General features: G+C 41.5%; 2 protein-coding genes across 8 annotated transcripts in view; one reads left to right on the top strand and one right to left on the bottom strand.

The window, feature by feature from the left end:
• The window catches only part of LOC311261558 (uncharacterized protein), a 52,745-nt gene that overhangs the window by 29,886 nt on the left and 5,139 nt on the right, over positions 1 to 17,720 (bottom strand). For 4 of the 7 annotated variants that reach the window (XM_084360317.1, XM_084360323.1, XM_084360321.1 and 1 more), the window contains exons 1-3: positions 10,897 to 10,974; positions 685 to 813; positions 390 to 583 (exon numbers count right to left, since the gene is read on the bottom strand). In XM_084360317.1, the coding sequence (XP_084216443.1) occupies positions 390 to 583; positions 685 to 789 (299 nt within the window). In that variant the 5' untranslated portion in view covers positions 790 to 813; positions 10,897 to 10,974. Of the gene's footprint in view, positions 1 to 389; positions 584 to 684; positions 814 to 1,991; positions 2,097 to 10,896; positions 10,976 to 11,062; positions 11,232 to 12,021; positions 12,107 to 13,915; positions 14,059 to 14,181; positions 14,329 to 17,720 lie in introns of those variants that run through there. The other 3 variants (XM_084360319.1, XM_084360320.1, XM_084360318.1) reach the window with 2 other exon arrangements.
• On the top strand, positions 2,361 to 7,819 carry LOC311261559 (uncharacterized protein). The gene is made up of 5 exons (XM_084360324.1): positions 2,361 to 3,297; positions 4,857 to 5,047; positions 5,188 to 5,278; positions 6,411 to 6,577; positions 7,424 to 7,819. The coding sequence occupies exons 1-5, from the start codon at positions 3,044 to 3,046 to the stop codon at positions 7,600 to 7,602; spliced, it is 882 nt and encodes a 293-aa protein (XP_084216450.1). The 5' UTR covers positions 2,361 to 3,043; the 3' UTR covers positions 7,603 to 7,819.

The raw sequence follows: 17,720 nt of genomic DNA, 5'->3' as shown, positions 1-17,720 counted from the left end.
ACCTGCACCAGCAAACGAGAGCATCCGTGAAAAGATTGGTTATTTCTATATAGAGAGAGCAGAACTGGTAATGCCTCTGAGAGAGTGCTGTAATGGTAATGCAACAGAGATTGAACTGAACACGGATGTGCGTGGAATCAGAGTCAGAGAGATACAATGTTATAACTATTTTCTGATTATTTCATGTTCTAAAGCATAAATAAACAAGTCCAAACCTTCGCACAGCCCTGTGGGAAACATTTAACAAGAAAAATATTTTTTATAGCACGCAGCAGCGGCACTTGTGTGCACACATGAAAGTTCTTGTTGGGGCTTTAATAAATGCCTAACAATTAAACAATATCTACTGTTTGCAACTACATTATGGAACATAGAGCACAGAAAGTTACCTGTACACCTCTTGATATATTGTCAGGTTGTTTTTCACAGGCATAGTGGAATGGCTGACAATTTTACTGGAGAAACCGTCAACAGAAAGGACATGGGTCACCCCGAACATCACCAGTTTTTCATTCTGATCGATGTGTAGTTTGTGACCCATGTACTCGGCACTGTATGGCACTGGATTTAAGTTTCTTGATCTCTGAGAAATCAAGCAAAAAACAACAAATAAGAAAAAAAAAGTAGGGCATTTTCACAATGACCTACACTACAAGAATCCTATTAGCGTTTCATAACACCTACCTGATGACGATCTGCATGATATTGCGGGTTAATATGTCTGAGGACACTACCAACGCGCCCCTCTGATGCTCTGATTCCTTTTGAGGACAGGTAGCCAGTCATCATTCTTCTTCCGTATGATGGTCCAGTCTGAAATTGAAGATGAACATGCATTCCTTTTTTGTATTCCTATTACAAACCACTTATAATACACACATTATCTTCTTTTGGACAGATTTTTATCCAAAGGTTATTGCAAGCATTTAAGGCACATTTTTCGAGGAGTCACGTGAGCATGCTGAGGACCATGGACGCCTAGAATGGAGCTCCCAACAGAACAACCCTAAACCTCGAACTATGATAGATAGAGTGTACTCTAAAGTGATAAAAGTGTGATTTAGAACTTTCCTGTGGCACGGTGTAACAAATATAAGTTTTAGATGGCAACGGGGCAAAGTCATCAGCCCCTTAGAATGCTGCAGTCTTCTTTCTGAAGGCCTTAGACAGCTCTCTCCATCTAACCGTGGTTTTCACTCTCACTTTAACAGTCAGGAGCACAGCACACCAAACTAAATGTCTGAGGTTTAAATAAGGCAAGTCTCCTTCAGAAAGCTGAGTAACAATGTTCAGGTCATGTGAAATTGACCAGGTCAAAGGAAATTTTCTGAGGTAACCCTGGATCTCTAGCTGACCTCGTTTAACACTAACTTATTTCGAAAAATGATCAATGTCCCCAGTCGGAAAGGGGGTTTTCTAAGTTTGACCACATGATCGATACAAAGCTGATTGACAGCTCGACCTTCTCAGAGTTTGTTCAGTCATTCTCTGAGTTTGATTGTGATGTGATAATACGGCCTGAAGTCGACACCCGGTACTGCCACACTGAGCTACAGACCGGTGAGACGTCTCTGCCTCTGTTAACGTTCACCCATGAGAACACCTGTCGAGGCGGTGCCGGTGTCTACCGGCCTGACCGGAGCTCAGACTGACCGGAACTCAGACTGACCGGAGACCGCGGTGGGCCGAGGAAATGTTCTGATTGACTTGAATGGGAGCGAATTGCTCCGGCGCGCGGTCCGGGTCCGGTTCAACAGATCCAGCAGTAGCCTACTGGTGAGTGACAGCATAATCATGCTGCCTTTGCATTCAACATGTTTATTTATTTTATTCAAACAGAACAATATATTGTTATAGCCTAGATTTAAAAAGGCAAGATATCTTTGTCCCGCTATTGTTGTGCTCGATAGATGGTGAAGAGCGGTTGTCGCTGTTTTCACGAGGTTGTTGTTGTCGTCATAAGGTTGTTGTCATAGAATGGATCTGTTTACCTAACAGACGTCTGTGTGCTCCGTTGTGGCCTTCAGTATTATTGAGCTCTTTGCTGCTCCCCATCCCTGTTCTCTCATTGCTCTGAGCTTGGTTTTGTCAGCTTATGACGTGGAATAATGCATACTTCATTTAGGCTCATTTAGTGCATTGATCTGTGAGGAACACATCAGTAACAAGAGAAAGCACTGTCGTTTTTCTGGTATGCAGCCTTTCTATTAATTGGTGGCGCACACCATTTTTTTTTTACATGTACAAACGCCACTGGTCACTACCTGCATGTGCACTGCGGCTATCAATCATACAAATATAATGGAAAATGCTGTTGCTTACCTCATTAATTGCTTTAGCAATCTCGCTCTCCAGTTTGGAGTCCTGCACCTGTTCTCTGCCTATACCGTTTTGCGCGCAAAATCGCCGAATGTTTGCTTTGGAAAAGCCTTTGGTAAGTCCACATTCAAGGTGGAGATGACTGGAAATTTCTTCATCAGAATGGCCATGTCTGAGCATATTTTGAATTATTTCTCGGTAGGGTGACAAACTGGACTCCATTTCATCTAACCGTTGTTGTTGTTGTTCTTCTTCTACTTCTTTTGCTTTAAGGCGGGTTTTTTCACACTCTGTCATGCGCAAAAGCAATCCGCCAAAAAAAGTTGGCGCTTTGAGCGAGCCCCGCGAGCCCCACCGTCGTCTTCCCCTCCAGGTTTCCCGGCTTTGCAGGATCGACTGAATAAAAGGGAATATAACTTCACAAACGCAATAAGCCTAATCGTCTGATAAAATGGAGACATATGTTCTGTACAGAGGGAACAAGAGAATAACACTTAAAATGGATGATATGCGTGTGGACAGGATCGCCAGCATTTTCCAGGTAAGTAATTCAAACTTGCTACCTTAACTTCGCCTGTCTGTACCGTTTTGAGAAAGAGACACCGAGCATAAGAAATAATGCAAGTGCAATAGTGCACATGAAAAGATATTATTGATACTTTTGACAAAGTAGTTGCAAAATATTAACTTTTTTTCTTTTCTTTTTTTCCCCTTCTAGGTCAGCATGGCTAGCCTGTATATCACTGATGCAGCCAACGTTGCAATTTTTCCAATTGAGAGTGGGTGTTTAAGCTCCCTGGACCTGTGTAGCCATGGTCATTATGAAGTTCATGGGGAAGTTGGGGACACTCTAGGGACCCCGACAGCCCCAGCCCCAGCTCCATCGCGGCAATTTGGCTTTCGCAGTAGTCAGCCTGTGACTACTGCAAACATGAGCATGCTGTCGAGATCAGTGAGCACGGCTCGGTCATTTCAGAGGTAGGGAGGCATTGGTGTCATAGATTAATGTGCTTATTAAAATGGTAATAGTGCTCAAGTTTTAATTTGCAATCTCCTTTTAGTAAGCAAAAGAGCATACTGGATGAAAACAACTTCTAAAACACAAGGTACAGAGCCTTGCGCTTTAAAGTTGTTAAAAAATACCTAATGTACACAAGTACACACAAGTAAGATAAGACACAACACTTGTTGTAAAACACCTCACAGCTCTGTCAAGATGAAACTCTGAAATCAAAACCTTACAATCCTTTGTAAAAATGTCATTCTAGCAACAAAATTATACTGTACACATGTGCCATTTTGATTAACTTTCAAATCAACAGCAACACACTGATGAACTTTACACAAGACACTTCAGTCTTTGTTATTTTTAGTGCTATTCTCCCAAACAATTCTGTGTGGCGCTCAAAAGTAGAATTTCTACAGTAATCAGCTGTAGGGTTTTTTTCCTTCTATGTGGATCTTACCACCTCATTCACATCACACACAATTTCCTCTCTGGCTAAACGGGGGAAATATCACCTCATGTACCAAATCCAACTTGACCAAATTGACCACACCTCAATTTCCTTACATGCCTCTTACATTGCAGAAGATGCATGTGGGCATGTGTTTGCCGATCATATACCATCCAGCGCCATGCTGAGAAGAATTCTTCAATTGGGTTCAGAAATGAGGAGTAATGGAGGCATACTGTAACACTATGTATAACATTGTGAAATTGTCATGGTGTGTGAACCGGTCCTGGACCTGAGCAGCCCGTTGTGAACTACAGCGTAACATTATCCCATATGCCAACAAACCCCGGCTGCTCAGGTCCGTCCTGTACATCTACATGATATCCCACAACTACCTTTTCTTCTGGGTCTCACTGCCTTTATGTTTGTCAAAAACATGAAGCCAGTTGACAAAAAACGTGTTACCTGAGCAGGCTGAGCTCTATTTGCTGTGCTACAGGTCAGACTGATTGGTGTTGAGTTTTCTGTGTTAGTGTTTTCAGGTGTGTGCAGAAATATGTTCAATTACCAGATGTGTTTTACATTTTAAATACAATGACAACAAGGTATTTCAATGTTGAGTGATGTGTCTAATGTAGGAAACTGTGTGCAATGTTCTGCAAAAAGTGTGTTGAAGAATTGCAAGCAAAGTGTAAAGCAGAAAATGTGTTTAAGGTATTGTCACTATGTGTTTGAGGTATTGTTACAAGAAGTTTTGGTTTTGCAGCTTTGATCTAAGCATTCGCTTTTTGAGTGTAAGCAGTTGGCAAGAACTGTAAGCACTAGCTATTGGATGTAAAACTCCCTATTTATAAGAGAAGGTGGAGTAGTGACAGATGATCTGAGTATGCTGCAGGTGTGTTCAATTGTAATGTGCCTCAAGTGTGTGTTGAACTAATATTCAAGTCAGCATGCGTGGTGCATTCAGAGTTTTACATGGGCTCACACTTTGGTCTGTTTGGACAACTAAATCACTGTAGTGTAGACTGCATGTTGTTATGTGGTAGTTTGGTTTGCTTCACTGTTGTTTTTGTATTACAGGTCCATTCATGTGTCAGAAGTAATGGAGGGGAAGCTTGTATCAACAAGGGTGGTTATAGTGAGATTTACTGAAGCAGAGGCAAGTGTATCTGCCATCCTGGAGAAACTGAAGGTGGCCATGGGGGACGATGACAACTACATCCTAACCGACTCACTCGGCAATGCAATTGTTGAGTCAGAAGGGACAACTGGTGAAAAAAATATTTTTAAATTTAATTTTCATACTACATACTGTATAAATGCCAATGGTCTGAAAGTATTGACAGTATAACAGTGTTTACTCTTGTTAAAATCTCTCTTTGTGTTTTTACTCTGCATTTCTCTCATGAAGGGTCTTCGTTCTGGAGGCAGAATGCCCGAAAAATCCATGCCATTGAGAGTACCACATTCCAGCAATGGCATCGTCGACGATCAAGTAGCAGGTATTGTTTAGATAACAAAACATATTTTTTCCCCAACGCCTCATAGCAGGTCCTGGGTTTGAATCCTGGCTGGGGCATGACCTTTCCATGTGGACTTTGCACATTCTCCCTGTGCCTGTGTGGATTTCCTCCAGGGGCTCTGGTTTCCCCGACTATTAAAAACATGAACATTAAAGGGATATTCCAGCGTACGTTTAACCCATGGTCTAACACACCGTCACACCGAGTAAGACCCCTCCTCAAGAGATCAAGTCTGCCAACCGCTAGCTTCTGTAGTTGTAGCAACTTCAGCAAAGACCGCACGATAGCAAAACACTGCAGTCTATTTCTCCACAAGCTCAAAAAGCCTATCATAGCCACAAATAATGCTCAGAGCAGCACCAAACTTCAGCAACAGCACAAATAGGATCCCAGCCCATAGTACGATGCGTCAAACATATGTTAGCTTTGCCTGGTTTCTATTGAAGAGACGAAAACACAACTCACCCACTCATGGCCACTGAAACTGAATGTTTGTGCTGCCAGGAGTTGGACATGTTTTGTCAGCGCCTGGACGCTATGGTGGACGAAATGGTGGAGTAAGTTGCTACATAACGTATAACTGGAGGAGAGTGGGTGAGTTGTGTTTTGGTCTCTTTTCAATAGAAACCAGGCAAAGCTAACAGATGTTTGACGCATTGTATTATGGGCTGGGATCCTATTTGTGCTGTTGCTGAATTTTGGTGCTGCTCTGAGCGTTATATGTGGCTATGAGTGGCTTTTTGGTGGTGGTTTCTTGGTGGAGGAATAGACAGCAGTGTATTGCTATCATGCGGCCTTTGCTGAAGCTGCATGGGTTAAACTTACGCCGAATATCCCTTTAAGTCAATCTATGTCTCCATTTCACTCTATCTCAAACGTTCCTTGTCATAGCTTGAACTTTTACAATACAGTCATTCTCAAAGAAACTGTTCACACAGTTAAGGAAATATAAAGCTATTTTCAGATATTTTCCATCATGTTATCATTTATTCAGGGACTTTTTATTTGCTAATACCTATCTGTGCATACAACTAAATTCCATATAATTATTTCTCAAATGGCTGCAATTTTTTTTGATCTGCTAACTATATGCAAAATGTGCCAAATATAGAAATGACCATATCCAAATGCTGAGGGACAATGTGGAGGAACTGCTGGAGGCATCCCAAGGGCTGGATGAAGTTACCAAGAAGATAACTGACTTAGTGACCGTCAGCCGTGATTTGTCAGCAGTTTTGCCTGAATTCAAACAGGCATTCATCTGTTTGATTTGCAGAGGTACTGTTTCCATTCTGCATATTTGAATATTGCTCAGTGTAACACAGAAGTAATCAAATGTAGTATTAGAGTTAGTGTTTGAGCAGTTGTTTCGAAAATTATTTAATTTTGTCTTTAAGTGACAATTAAGGATTTAGAAAAATGAAAAAACACTTGAAAACAGAAAATGATTTCAGGCAACAATACAGTGAGAGTCGAGAATCCAGACATTTTTTTTCAAGAACTATTGCTCTGTTCTGTTCAACCAGAACCCTTGGTCTTTTTCAGTTGGAACGTAACAACCTATATGACCTTTGCAAATTTGAATGGTCATCAGTAATCACACTTTACTGTGTGTTAACTTCACGGGTGGCAAAAGTACACTTCCAATGATTAAGTTGAAGTACTGATACTTGTGTAAAAAAAATAGTAGCCAATTCTACTTCTAAACTTGTACTTGCATAAGTACAGAGCCTATAAAGTTCAGGCTCTGAAATGTATTCAAAAGTGCAAAGTAAAAGTACTGTAACCCTGTAAAGGACGTCTCTGGCTCCATATGCATATATTTTATTAAAGCAAAATATAAATGATGCCAAATAGACATCAACATTTGTTGCCTTGGCAGAAGCTACTTCTCAAAAGTCTGACTCTCATTTCTGTTTGCAGTGTAATGTGCGAGCTCTAACTTCTACTAATAATTATTCATTAAAACTACCTTAAGTTATGATCCCAGTACCTGAATTTCATAATGGAACAGTGTAATCTTTCTCTAAATTGCCAGTTTCTTTTTCTGAAGTTCCAATCTAAAATCAATATCAATATATAAAATTTACATGTCCTTTTTTTTTTTTTTTTTTTTTTTTCCAGATACAATGACTCAGCCGATGTTCTCATCCTGCTGTCGGACCCTGGTGGGGTGTAAAGTCTGCGTAGAAGAATGGAAGAACACGTCAGATCACTGCCTCAAGTGCAGGGATGACCTGCCCATATATACAGAGGTAGCTGGACTCTCTGCAGCGCTGGTCAGCTTGAGGTCCCTTCCGTAAAGAAGACTAGGCTAGCTTCCTGTATGGTAGTTGAAAGTGTGTTTTTGTGATGAAATGTGTTGGTGATGTTTTTATGATGTTTTAATGTTGCCTCGTTAATGTGTTGTTTTGGCAGCTTAGTATAACTACAGTACAGTACCTGTAGATGCATTCAACTTTCCAGATGTTTTGTTGACTAGAGTGGGAGAGGAATCAGGTTGTTTTACTGTTTGCTGTTTTAAAGAGACGCTGCATTAGGTTTCAAGTGACGAACCCAGTTGAGAACTTCAAAGTAAAAGTGTGCTACTGCTGCAAAATCTCTCTTTGCTTTTGTTTTTTGTGTTTGGAAATTACTTTTAATGATGTTAACTAGATCTTATAAATGGCCTAAACACATCAAATTTGTATATACCCTATATAATATGACTTGAAGAATCTTCTCTGCAACTATTTATGTAGTCAGTCAATGATCAAACTAGTAGCATGAATATGAATTACAGTCCAAGCGGGTTAGGCAAGGCAAGGCAAGGCAATTTTATTTGTATAGCCTGTTTTTACAAACAGTTTGTCTCAAAGAGCTTTACATAGCATGAGCATCATAACAACATCCTCTTCCCTTAAACCCTCACATCCACTGAGGAAAAACGACCAGGAAACCCTTTTAAAAGGGGAAAAATTAGAGAAACATCAGGGTGAGCAACAGAGGAGGGATCCCTCACCAAGGACAGGCAGACGTGCAATAGATGTTGTATACGGACATGAAAACAGTTTATAACAGAGAATATGGAAAAACATGGAAATGGTTGACAGGAGCTGAAGAAGGCAGCTTCTGGTGGGCAGGAAAGGCAGGGAGAGCAGGCCAGCTTAATGGGAGTAGTGGGTGGCAGACTGGGTTGTGAACAGGGAGGGCAGGCTGGTTTAACAGTGGGGGGGAAGGGGGGCGATGCAGGCGACGGTTGGTGCAGAGGGATGGAGCTGTGGAGAATCTGTGGAAACAGAGAGCGCAAGACGCCAAGGCCAAACGACAAGGTGCGAGAGGTGAGGGGGGGTGTCTCTCTACTTAAATGTAATAAGTGTCTGCCTCTGACCCATGGAGAGAGCTGGTTCCACAGTAAAGGAGCCCAGTAACTGAAGGCTCTACCTCCCAGTCTGTTTTTAGAGATGAGTAGAAGTAAAAGTACCTGTGTAAAAAACGACTTTGGTAAAAGTGAAAGTACTGATCCAAATATCTACTCAAGTAAAAGTAAAAAGTACAGGCTCTGACATGTACTCAAAAGTATTATTAAAAGTAAAAAGTATCTCTATTGCACAATTCACTGGAAAGCGAATAACCACACGATAATTTATCTGGAATCCATTTCATCAATGTTATTGTTTGAACAAACATTGTTCACTTAAGTTTACCTGCCGAACACAAGATGTATCCTAATGTACTTTACTATAGTCAATCGTAGGCATTTGTATTGTACACTTCAGATTTACACATCACACTTCTGAACATTAAATCTTGGACCGGGACTGGCTTCTAAACTGTGGTGTCACAAATCATGCTCGTAGGCCCAACTCTTAATCAACTTTTTTAATAGCACATCAGGCAACAATTGTTTCTCACTGTACAGGTGGTGTGTCATTGTGAGTGGCCAGGGACTACGTATGAAAATACTGTGTCCCTGCCAAATAAAATAAAAATGAAACAAATTTGCACACTGTGTAACCCTTCACAATTATGACGCGTGCTCCTCAGATAACAGTAACTCACTGTTTACACTTACAAGACACATGCTCGACCCCCCTCTCCAAAATATATGCAGTGTTTCCTCTAGGATTTCCCCCTAACCCGTTTTTAGTCTGTACTTCCAGGGAAAGTATGCTCTACTTTCTCACAAATTTCAGGAAGGCATTCTCTACTGGTAGAGTAAGGACACCTCCTGAAGAGTGATCCAACCTACATGTATGAAACCCTCACACTGCTGTACTTAGAGTAGCCTATGGATGGGAAAATAGCACCTGCCATGTGGTTTCTGCGTGATTAAATAATAATAACATTTAATAACTCTCTGAATGACTCAGTATTGTGCATGTAAAGATGTATATTATTACATTACTGCATTGTTTGTGTTTTGTCCTGGGATGACAATACAAGACTTCCATGAATGTGCATTCGAGAGAGGTAAGTTTGCTTTGTATTCCAGCCGGCCTGTTATGAGCAAATTTCTATACTATAGATCCATTTCATAACATGTTCCAAGTGATACAATTAAGTAGGCTATAGGACAAAGCATAATACATCCCTGGCATGAGTGAAGCTTGCCTGCTGACATGTAAACAAAAATGACTGTCACAACTGCCATGAGCAAAGAGCAAAATCATTTGTTTATAGTGTACAGTAGCCTGCTACTGTACACTCTTGGTCATTGTACAGAGTAGACAATATGATTTGCTTGTACAGCACCTTAAAAAACTCACTGTAGCCTATATTCATAGGCACACCTAGCCTCACTTTCAATATAACACACTTGCATTCTGTAATCACCGTCAGTAAATAATAATATGGAAACAATATAAAATATCTTTCAACAAGAAAAAAAGATGCACAATGTTCAGCTGTCAGAAATTAAAAACTAGCCTCATCTCTTTTCATATTTGGTTGTGATCACTCCCATTCCTCAGCTCTCTCAGCTCTCAGCAGGCCGCGATCGCAGCTCCTTTGATGTGAACGCGCACAGAGCACAAAGCTCAGAGCCGGACAATGACCACCGTCGTGATACAGTTAGCTCTGACCGGGGCTTTAGGTTTTGTTGAGCCGGGTTATGAACACAGAGCCTGGAGATGTTGAGCCTCCTTCGTAGTAAAGGCCTGAGGTCTACTCTTCATGTAACAACTGCGCCACCTCGTGGCTAAACATCAACTGCACTGAAGTCAACAAAACTTCATACGTTCTCATTTTCAAATGATTATGAATACTATTATTTTTATTTGAAGCCGGGTCAGTCTTGACTGTGGGTGTTGGGGACCTCTGTGTCTGCTAGTGTCTATAATACAGCAATATTTTTGTGGACATTATCAAACGGAAGAACTTTTATTTTGAAAAGCACAGGGCAAGGAAGCACATTAGCCAGTCAGAGGACCCGCCCACCAACGGAAACAAAATATTGAGTGGTAAATTCGTTTTGTAAGTGAGAACCAAAAAACAAGAAAACGAGCTGAACTTTTGATTTTCGTTTTTTGCCCCAAAACGAAAAAACGAAAAAACGGCTCGTTTAATGGGTTCTGCTTGTGTCAATTATTTCCAGAAAACAGACTGATAAAACGTACCTTGGTCCTCTACCTGGCTGAGAATTGTTTCTCAACCATTCTTTTATCTGTGACGCACGTTCGTCTGATATGGTACATTCTGTAAAAAAAAAAAAAAAAACAAGTTGTCAGTCAATATAATATGGATGTTTTTCTTCATCAAATAATTTTTCAGTTCAATAATTACCTGGTATGAGAGCCCTTGCAAGAGCACCATCATCTGGCGTTTGCGGCGCTGTCTGTGCCGTGCTCCGCGACCTGCTGGTTGATCTCAGCCTCTTCCTGACGTTACGCAGCCTTTCCTCCAGGAATCCAGTGGCTGGCCTGTGGCAACGTCCTGGGGTGTACCATATTTCCTGCCAAGACATCAAAATCTTTGATGAATAGAGATGAGGCACGTTTTGACTTTGACAGCGTGGGCTACGGTTAGAACAGGGTTTGTCTGTACGTCTGTCTGTCCTCAGAGAAGTAGACCAATTATTGTTCCTGCTGCGCAGTGCATAAAACCGGGCATCAAACAGCATGGAAGCGTTTCTAGGAGGAGTGAGCTGGATTGTGTCTTTTAACTGAATGTTTTAGCATTTAAGCCCAATTTATGGTTCTCCATGCTCCATTGCTAAAAACAGCAGACCTACAGGCTCACAGCGCGTCGCGGTCGTGACTTCCAGCCACATTTTGCCAAATTTAAGACAATTTAAGGCCTCAAATTCACGATTTTTTATTTAAGACTTTTTAAGGACCTGCGGGAACCCTGAACAAGGAGAAAAAAGAAATTGAGATCAAATGAGCAAAAAAAAAAATCAAAAAAAAAAAAATCAAATGGAATGTCAGTTTCAGGATCGAACTTGACTTTAGTAACCTATAAAAACACCAAGATTTTTTTAAAATTTAGATAGTGATGTCACATGTACGAACCCTAGTGTGTATTCTTTGGTGAGGATTCGCCAGAAATAGGAGATCTACATTGAAAATCTAGCAAAAACAGAAGGGGGCCTAGTATAGAGCCCTTGGCTGACTCCAGTTAACCAAGTAAAGTTTAAATTAAAAATCGAATTGGATTGTGACCTTAAAAATCAAATTGAATCAGTCTGAGAATCATGACACCCCTAATAAATATCTCAATGACCTTTTTCAAAAAACACTCACGCTGCCACTGCTTGATGAGTCTTTCAAACTGGGAAATGACTGAACCAAACCCGATGCCAGGGCCTTTTTGGTCTCTGTCGTAGGACTGTAAAACAGAAAAAAAACATCACACAGGTAAAAAGTGAAAACTAGATTTAAATGGATAGTTTGGATTGTAGGACATAAAGATGAATGAAATACTTACAGTTAATATAGGCAATGTGAAGGGATTCATTTATAACCAGAGTCTCGTGTTCAAAACTAATTGCAGTTGTATTGTTGACTTATTTCTTCTATAAAACCGCTGTGTCCCTTCAACTAGGCACTATTTTCTGTATTTGCTGTGCAACTTTTATCAATGCACATGTGCATGCAAAAGCTGTGTAAGGACACATTGTGCTGCGGTCACCCGCAGGCAGGGAACAGCAGAGGTGCATTGATAAGTTGCATAGCAAATACAGAAAATTGTGCCTAGTGACAGCATTTTTTAGAAGACATAAGTCAACAGTACAAATGCAATGAGTTTTGTGGAGTAAACGTAGACTAACCAAATCAACTTTGAACACAGGACTCGGGTTATTAATTAATACCTTCGCATCAACTATATTGACGGTAAGCATTTCATACATCTTTCTTTATGTGCTATAATTCAAACTACCCCTTTAAAGTACTGCTGAAACATGTGTCTTATCCAAAAAGAATTGCTGTAGCAATTGGAAAAGTCACCAAGGTGAAATGTTGGTTCTTCCTCGCAAATCTAGGTCAATGTCAGACCTCAAAGTAGTGTCCTGTTTTATCTCAAGTGAAATGAAAATAAACTACATGTTATAATTTTACTTTTCAAATGAGAATGGCCGCGTTTCCCAGATTCGATCGTTCTTAAGGACTTAAGAAGGCTCTTAAGAAGGGTTCGGCTAAGAAGGAGCGCTAAGATACGGGTGTTTCCCAGATGCGTTCTTAACTGCCTTCTTAGGAGAACCTGAAGATCAAGCCAAAGAAGCTTCTCAAGAAGCTCTTAATGGGAGCTGTCCACCGCGCTGCTGCTGTGCTGAATCAATCGATGCCAGGCAGATCGATCACCCACCTCTTTATCAGCGCATAAGTGTGTGTGTGTGTGTGTGCGCTGTCAGACCGGGCTGTCCAGGCAAAGAGATCCAACGGCCGTTGGATCTCCGCACGAGGCAGCCGGTACTTTGCCTGGACAGCCCGGTCTGACAGCACGTCCAGTGGGGAGAAGTGCTGACGCACGTGTGCATTTATGTAAACCGTCTGGCTTCGCTCACGGCGACGCTGTTGGTTCGCAGGGAGAATGTGCTGTATTGCAGCCGTGGTTTCTCACACGCGCGGACTTTGGCAACGCATTTATATACTGTAGAGTAGCAGGTGGAGCCTCTCTGGATGAGGTTCAGCTGAGTTTAATACATCTGTTCCCTTGATATCTGTGAAATGCCACAGGGTTGTTGTTTTTTTTATTATGTGTAGTACTATAAATTCATATATGCAGATGTTGCGGAAAAGTTAAACGTTAATTCAATAAAAAGGTTTTTTTTCATCTACCATTTTCTTATTTTTTTTTCTTGCGCCAGTGGTCCGCAGCTATGAGCGCATTTCAACACTGAGCATTGTTTTATTATTTCGCAAAGTGGAGGATATAAATTTCCCTGACGCGGCTTGATCACTGAGCATTTGGTCGCTAAGAAGGCTGTTAAGAGTGGGTCAGCTCGATCTTACATTTCCTTCTTAGCGAAAGATCTTCTTAAGCTAAGAGCGACTCTGGGAAACACATCCTTCTTTCACAGCGTTCTTAAGAGCGCTCCTAAGAAGATCTTAGCACTTAAGATGTTGGTGCAACATTGGTGCATTTAACAGGAACCCTATTCAACATAAAAAAAAATAAAAAAATCTATTTAAGTACTTCGCTCCAAACTTCTCAATGAGGTGCGACACCAAGATACGGACGAGGAGATGTCTCTGGCTAGTTGTGATGACATTATCCTCATCAAGGCCCTCAACAATTTGCTTGCCATCAGGTAAGCCTGTAAGAACCTGCCGGACATCCTGAGAAAGAAGAGACATTGCAGATTTAAAATTCAGTTTTGTTTCTAAATTTTGGCTTTGATTAATTGCCCAGCCTAGTGTTGAGTAAACAAAGTGACACCCAAGTCTTAAAGTGGAACTTACAAAATGTGGAATGACGTGTATTGTCTGTATCAGCTGATTCTCTGGTACCAGAGCTGCTGCTTGTTCCTCCATGGGGGTTGGAGGAGTGGCAGTTGGTGTGACATCATAGATTGTAGGTGGGATAGCAGTCGCAACAGCAGGTTGAACCTACGCAGAAAATCCAGGTTAATATAATAAACAGTGGTGGCCACCTAGAATAGCTGGCTGAGCATCAGTAATGTAAACTAGACTGCACTCTCCGCTGGTTGTTACAATACATTTGGAAACCTATGTGGACAGTGGTGCAGCACACTTTTAGAGGGTGCACATCAGACACAAAACCATTCAGAAATTATTCACCCAGGTGCCCTGTTTTTAGGTGTAAAAGGTGACAAGTTTGCTTTCTTGGACCATGCAGGTGTCTTTAAAGAAGTGACTTCTAAAACATAACTGTGGCAGTGATTAAGACTGTATATGGAGCATATAGACATTAAGTGATTAAACAAAAAATACTTACAGTACAACTTATCACATCCCAGTAGTCACTTAAAGAACATCCCAGTAGTTCGGTAACGTCATCCAGGGGTGATAGTAAAAAAAAATCCTGAGCCTGAACTTTTTTTCCCTGGGAGATAAGCGAGCCCCTAAGCCACGATATATGCCGTGATCAACACGATTGTCAAGCGGGATCCAGGGGTGTGATTCCCTGGGACAACATTTTGATAAATAGTCCATTAAATTAAATATTCTGATGACTTTTGTGGACATAAATGTACATTTTTCAGACATGAGATGAACAAACCCAATACAAGCCTATATTACAGTAGCATCTTAATTGTGTAGAGCATCAGAGCTCTTGGGACCCTGGGCCTGGTAGGCCTGTTCAGTAATCCATCCCTGCTTTTAACTAGTCACTTACCTGCATGCATATTGCTTGTATAGCATACTGAGACTACGGATACTACAGCCATACCAAAAAAGGTCAGTGGGTGACAATTATAATACTCAAAAGTAAACTAGAAATTGAATGAATGAATGAATGAATGAATGAATGAATATTGAATATCTCTTTCTGTCATCACTAACATGCTGTTAATAATCAAAGAAGCTCTGAGGCTTTGTTCTACATGTTATAATACAAGATTTCAGCATTGAGCTACAATCAGGCTACAGTCATGACTCTGTACAGTCAAACTAACCAAAAACTTCTTATTGATAATCACTATAAAGTTTCAGGGCGGTCCTGTAACCATGGTAACTCACGGTGCCAGAGGGGAGGGAGAGACGCTGAATGAAGCCGTTTACACAGATACACTGCAGACAAAGTCCAGACTATAGTTGTTATTTCACACATGTAGCACACAACAGGAGACTCTCCGTGTCAGACGAGTTCTCACGTGCTGACTAAACTCAGTTGATAACGTAGCAGCGCGACGAGTCCCTGCTAGCTAAGCAGCTAAACTTTAGTGCCGTTCCGTGTTGAGATCCCGCCCTGTGTGGGTCACTGCACTGTCATTGGTCAGGCGCGCACGCTGTTAACGATACCATTGGCTGTAGAGTGTGACAATCTGAGCAAGATAGTTATCTAGTTTACCTCAGCACTCGCGACACCCGACACAGTGCAGGACTCTGCTGTGAAGGTGGAGACACGATGCGGCCGTGGTGTATTTGCGACAATTAAAAAAAAAAAAAAATTTGAAGGAGCGGCGGCTAGGATTTAGGAATGGCGGCCCGCCACTCCCTAAATGAATGTAGAGGAAACACTGTACCTGTAATACAACTCTCAATTTGCTTTGAGAACAATAAATAGCACTACTGTTAGTCTGGGGCCGTTGACTGACTCGCTGTTTTGGTAGGAAGTGGGGCGAGAGAGACAGGCCTTTCCGTCAAAATAAAAGCACCAAGCTAATAAAATGCGGTGAAACTCTTTAATTTAAGGAATATAATTTACAAGAAAGTCCCGAGCCATTAAGTTAACATTTTGCTTTTATTGTATTACAGGTTAATGTCTATTTTATAAGTTTTATGTTGGTGAACACTTTTATTTTGGTGATTTCGGTATCCGCTACAGTCGGGAACCCGAAAGCAGACGAAATTCGGAGTAAATAGACACCAGGCTCTTCGCTTGTCTGAGTGAAAGCGCCTCTCGGATCTCCGCGAACGCGAACCTGATTTTTTTTTTTTTTTTTTTCGCAAACACCTCCGTACGCCGGAAATCCGGCGTGACGCCGGAGCGCTATCACCCCTGCGTCATCCCATCCCAGAAGTTCTTCCCATCCCGGTAGTCAAATAGCCTACTGATCATCCTCAAGCGATGGACACTTAAAGCAGCATGTATGGCTATAAACTAAACTAATATGGGGGACAGTGTCAAGCTGCCTTTTCAACATATATAAACCTGTCAAAATACTCTTTACAAGTGTCAAAACATACACACACACACGCCCCCGGTGGCAGTCAGCTGATTATCTAAAAAAGTCTATAGCGCAGGGAAATGTATAAACTGTCATCATCCTCTCTGTGCGACCTGGCTGCATGGAGGGGATGGTGATCAAGCAGCTCTCTCACATCTACAGCTGCCAAAACTTGAGTGGGAATCACACTGTATGCAAATAAATGCCTATCAAACCACTGTGTTTCCCACTTCTTTACAACAAGCTTTATTGTTGGTGTGTCTGACGTTTGCTCCAGTAGTAAAACTGATTGCATGAGACCAAACTGAGGCTCTCCATATGGATCATAGGACAGGAATACAGTCATGCCTGGTCTATATTCAGTTCCCTTAAATGTAACCCAGGCTGGCACATACAATTCACTAAAAAGGGGAATACCTTCTAGACCACTTTGGATCTCTTTAAATCCCTCAATGTTGGCCAGAAATGTAGTGTGCCCTGGACCAACTTCTGTATTGTGGCACAACACAGTTCCACACAGGAAATTGTAGCACTGCATCATCTGATGGCGAAATGCCATGGTTTTACAAATGTTTCTGAAGTTGCAAGTTACATGGCTAACCTGTTTGAAAAATGCATGTCGAGCTTCAAATCTCATCACCCAGAACTGCCTCAACGGTCCGAGTTTTTGAATGACTCCAGGGTAATGGAGCATGAAGTGGTGTTTTGTAGGGCCCGACCGATTTATCGGCGAGCCGATTAAATCGGCCGATTATAGCCCGTTTGAGACTAATCGGTAATCGGCCAAAACTCGCCGATTGTCGCCGATATTTTCAGAAATAAAATGCAGGGAATAAGACTTGGTTTTACTTTGAAAATGTTCCCCCATTTGAAAAGATCCCCGACATTAGGCTATTTATCCTGTAGAGGGCGCACCGACCTCATGACAAACTCCGCTGCCTGCTCCAGATCAGTGACCTGGAGCAGGCTGCAGCAGGGACGCACGGAGGAGAGTGGTCCGCCTCAACGGTAAATAAACAAGTTTGTGAAATAAACAATAAGTCAACAAGTTTCAATTCAACCCACTTCACGATGTTCCCCGCTGTGTTGGTCTCGATCACGCCGAGTTAACATTTAAGCACTATGTAATATGCAAGCTAAAGTTAG

This window comes from Pagrus pagrus (genome assembly GCF_965226575.1).
Source record: "Pagrus pagrus genome assembly, chromosome: 8".
Taxonomy (NCBI): domain Eukaryota; kingdom Metazoa; phylum Chordata; class Actinopteri; order Spariformes; family Sparidae; genus Pagrus; species Pagrus pagrus.
This window is presented reverse-complemented; position numbering and strand designations above follow the sequence as displayed.

Bases quoted from the DNA above. Each gene is read 5' to 3' on its own strand.
- LOC311261559 (XM_084360324.1), top strand. From the start codon at position 3,044: ATGGCTAGCCTGTATATCACTGATGCAGCCAACGTTGCAATTTTTCCA. The intron at 3,298-4,856 runs GTAGGGAGGCAT...TTTGTATTACAG, and splicing joins ACGGCTCGGTCATTTCAGAG to GTCCATTCATGTGTCAGAAG. The intron at 5,048-5,187 runs GTGAAAAAAATA...TCTCTCATGAAG, and splicing joins TGAGTCAGAAGGGACAACTG to GGTCTTCGTTCTGGAGGCAG.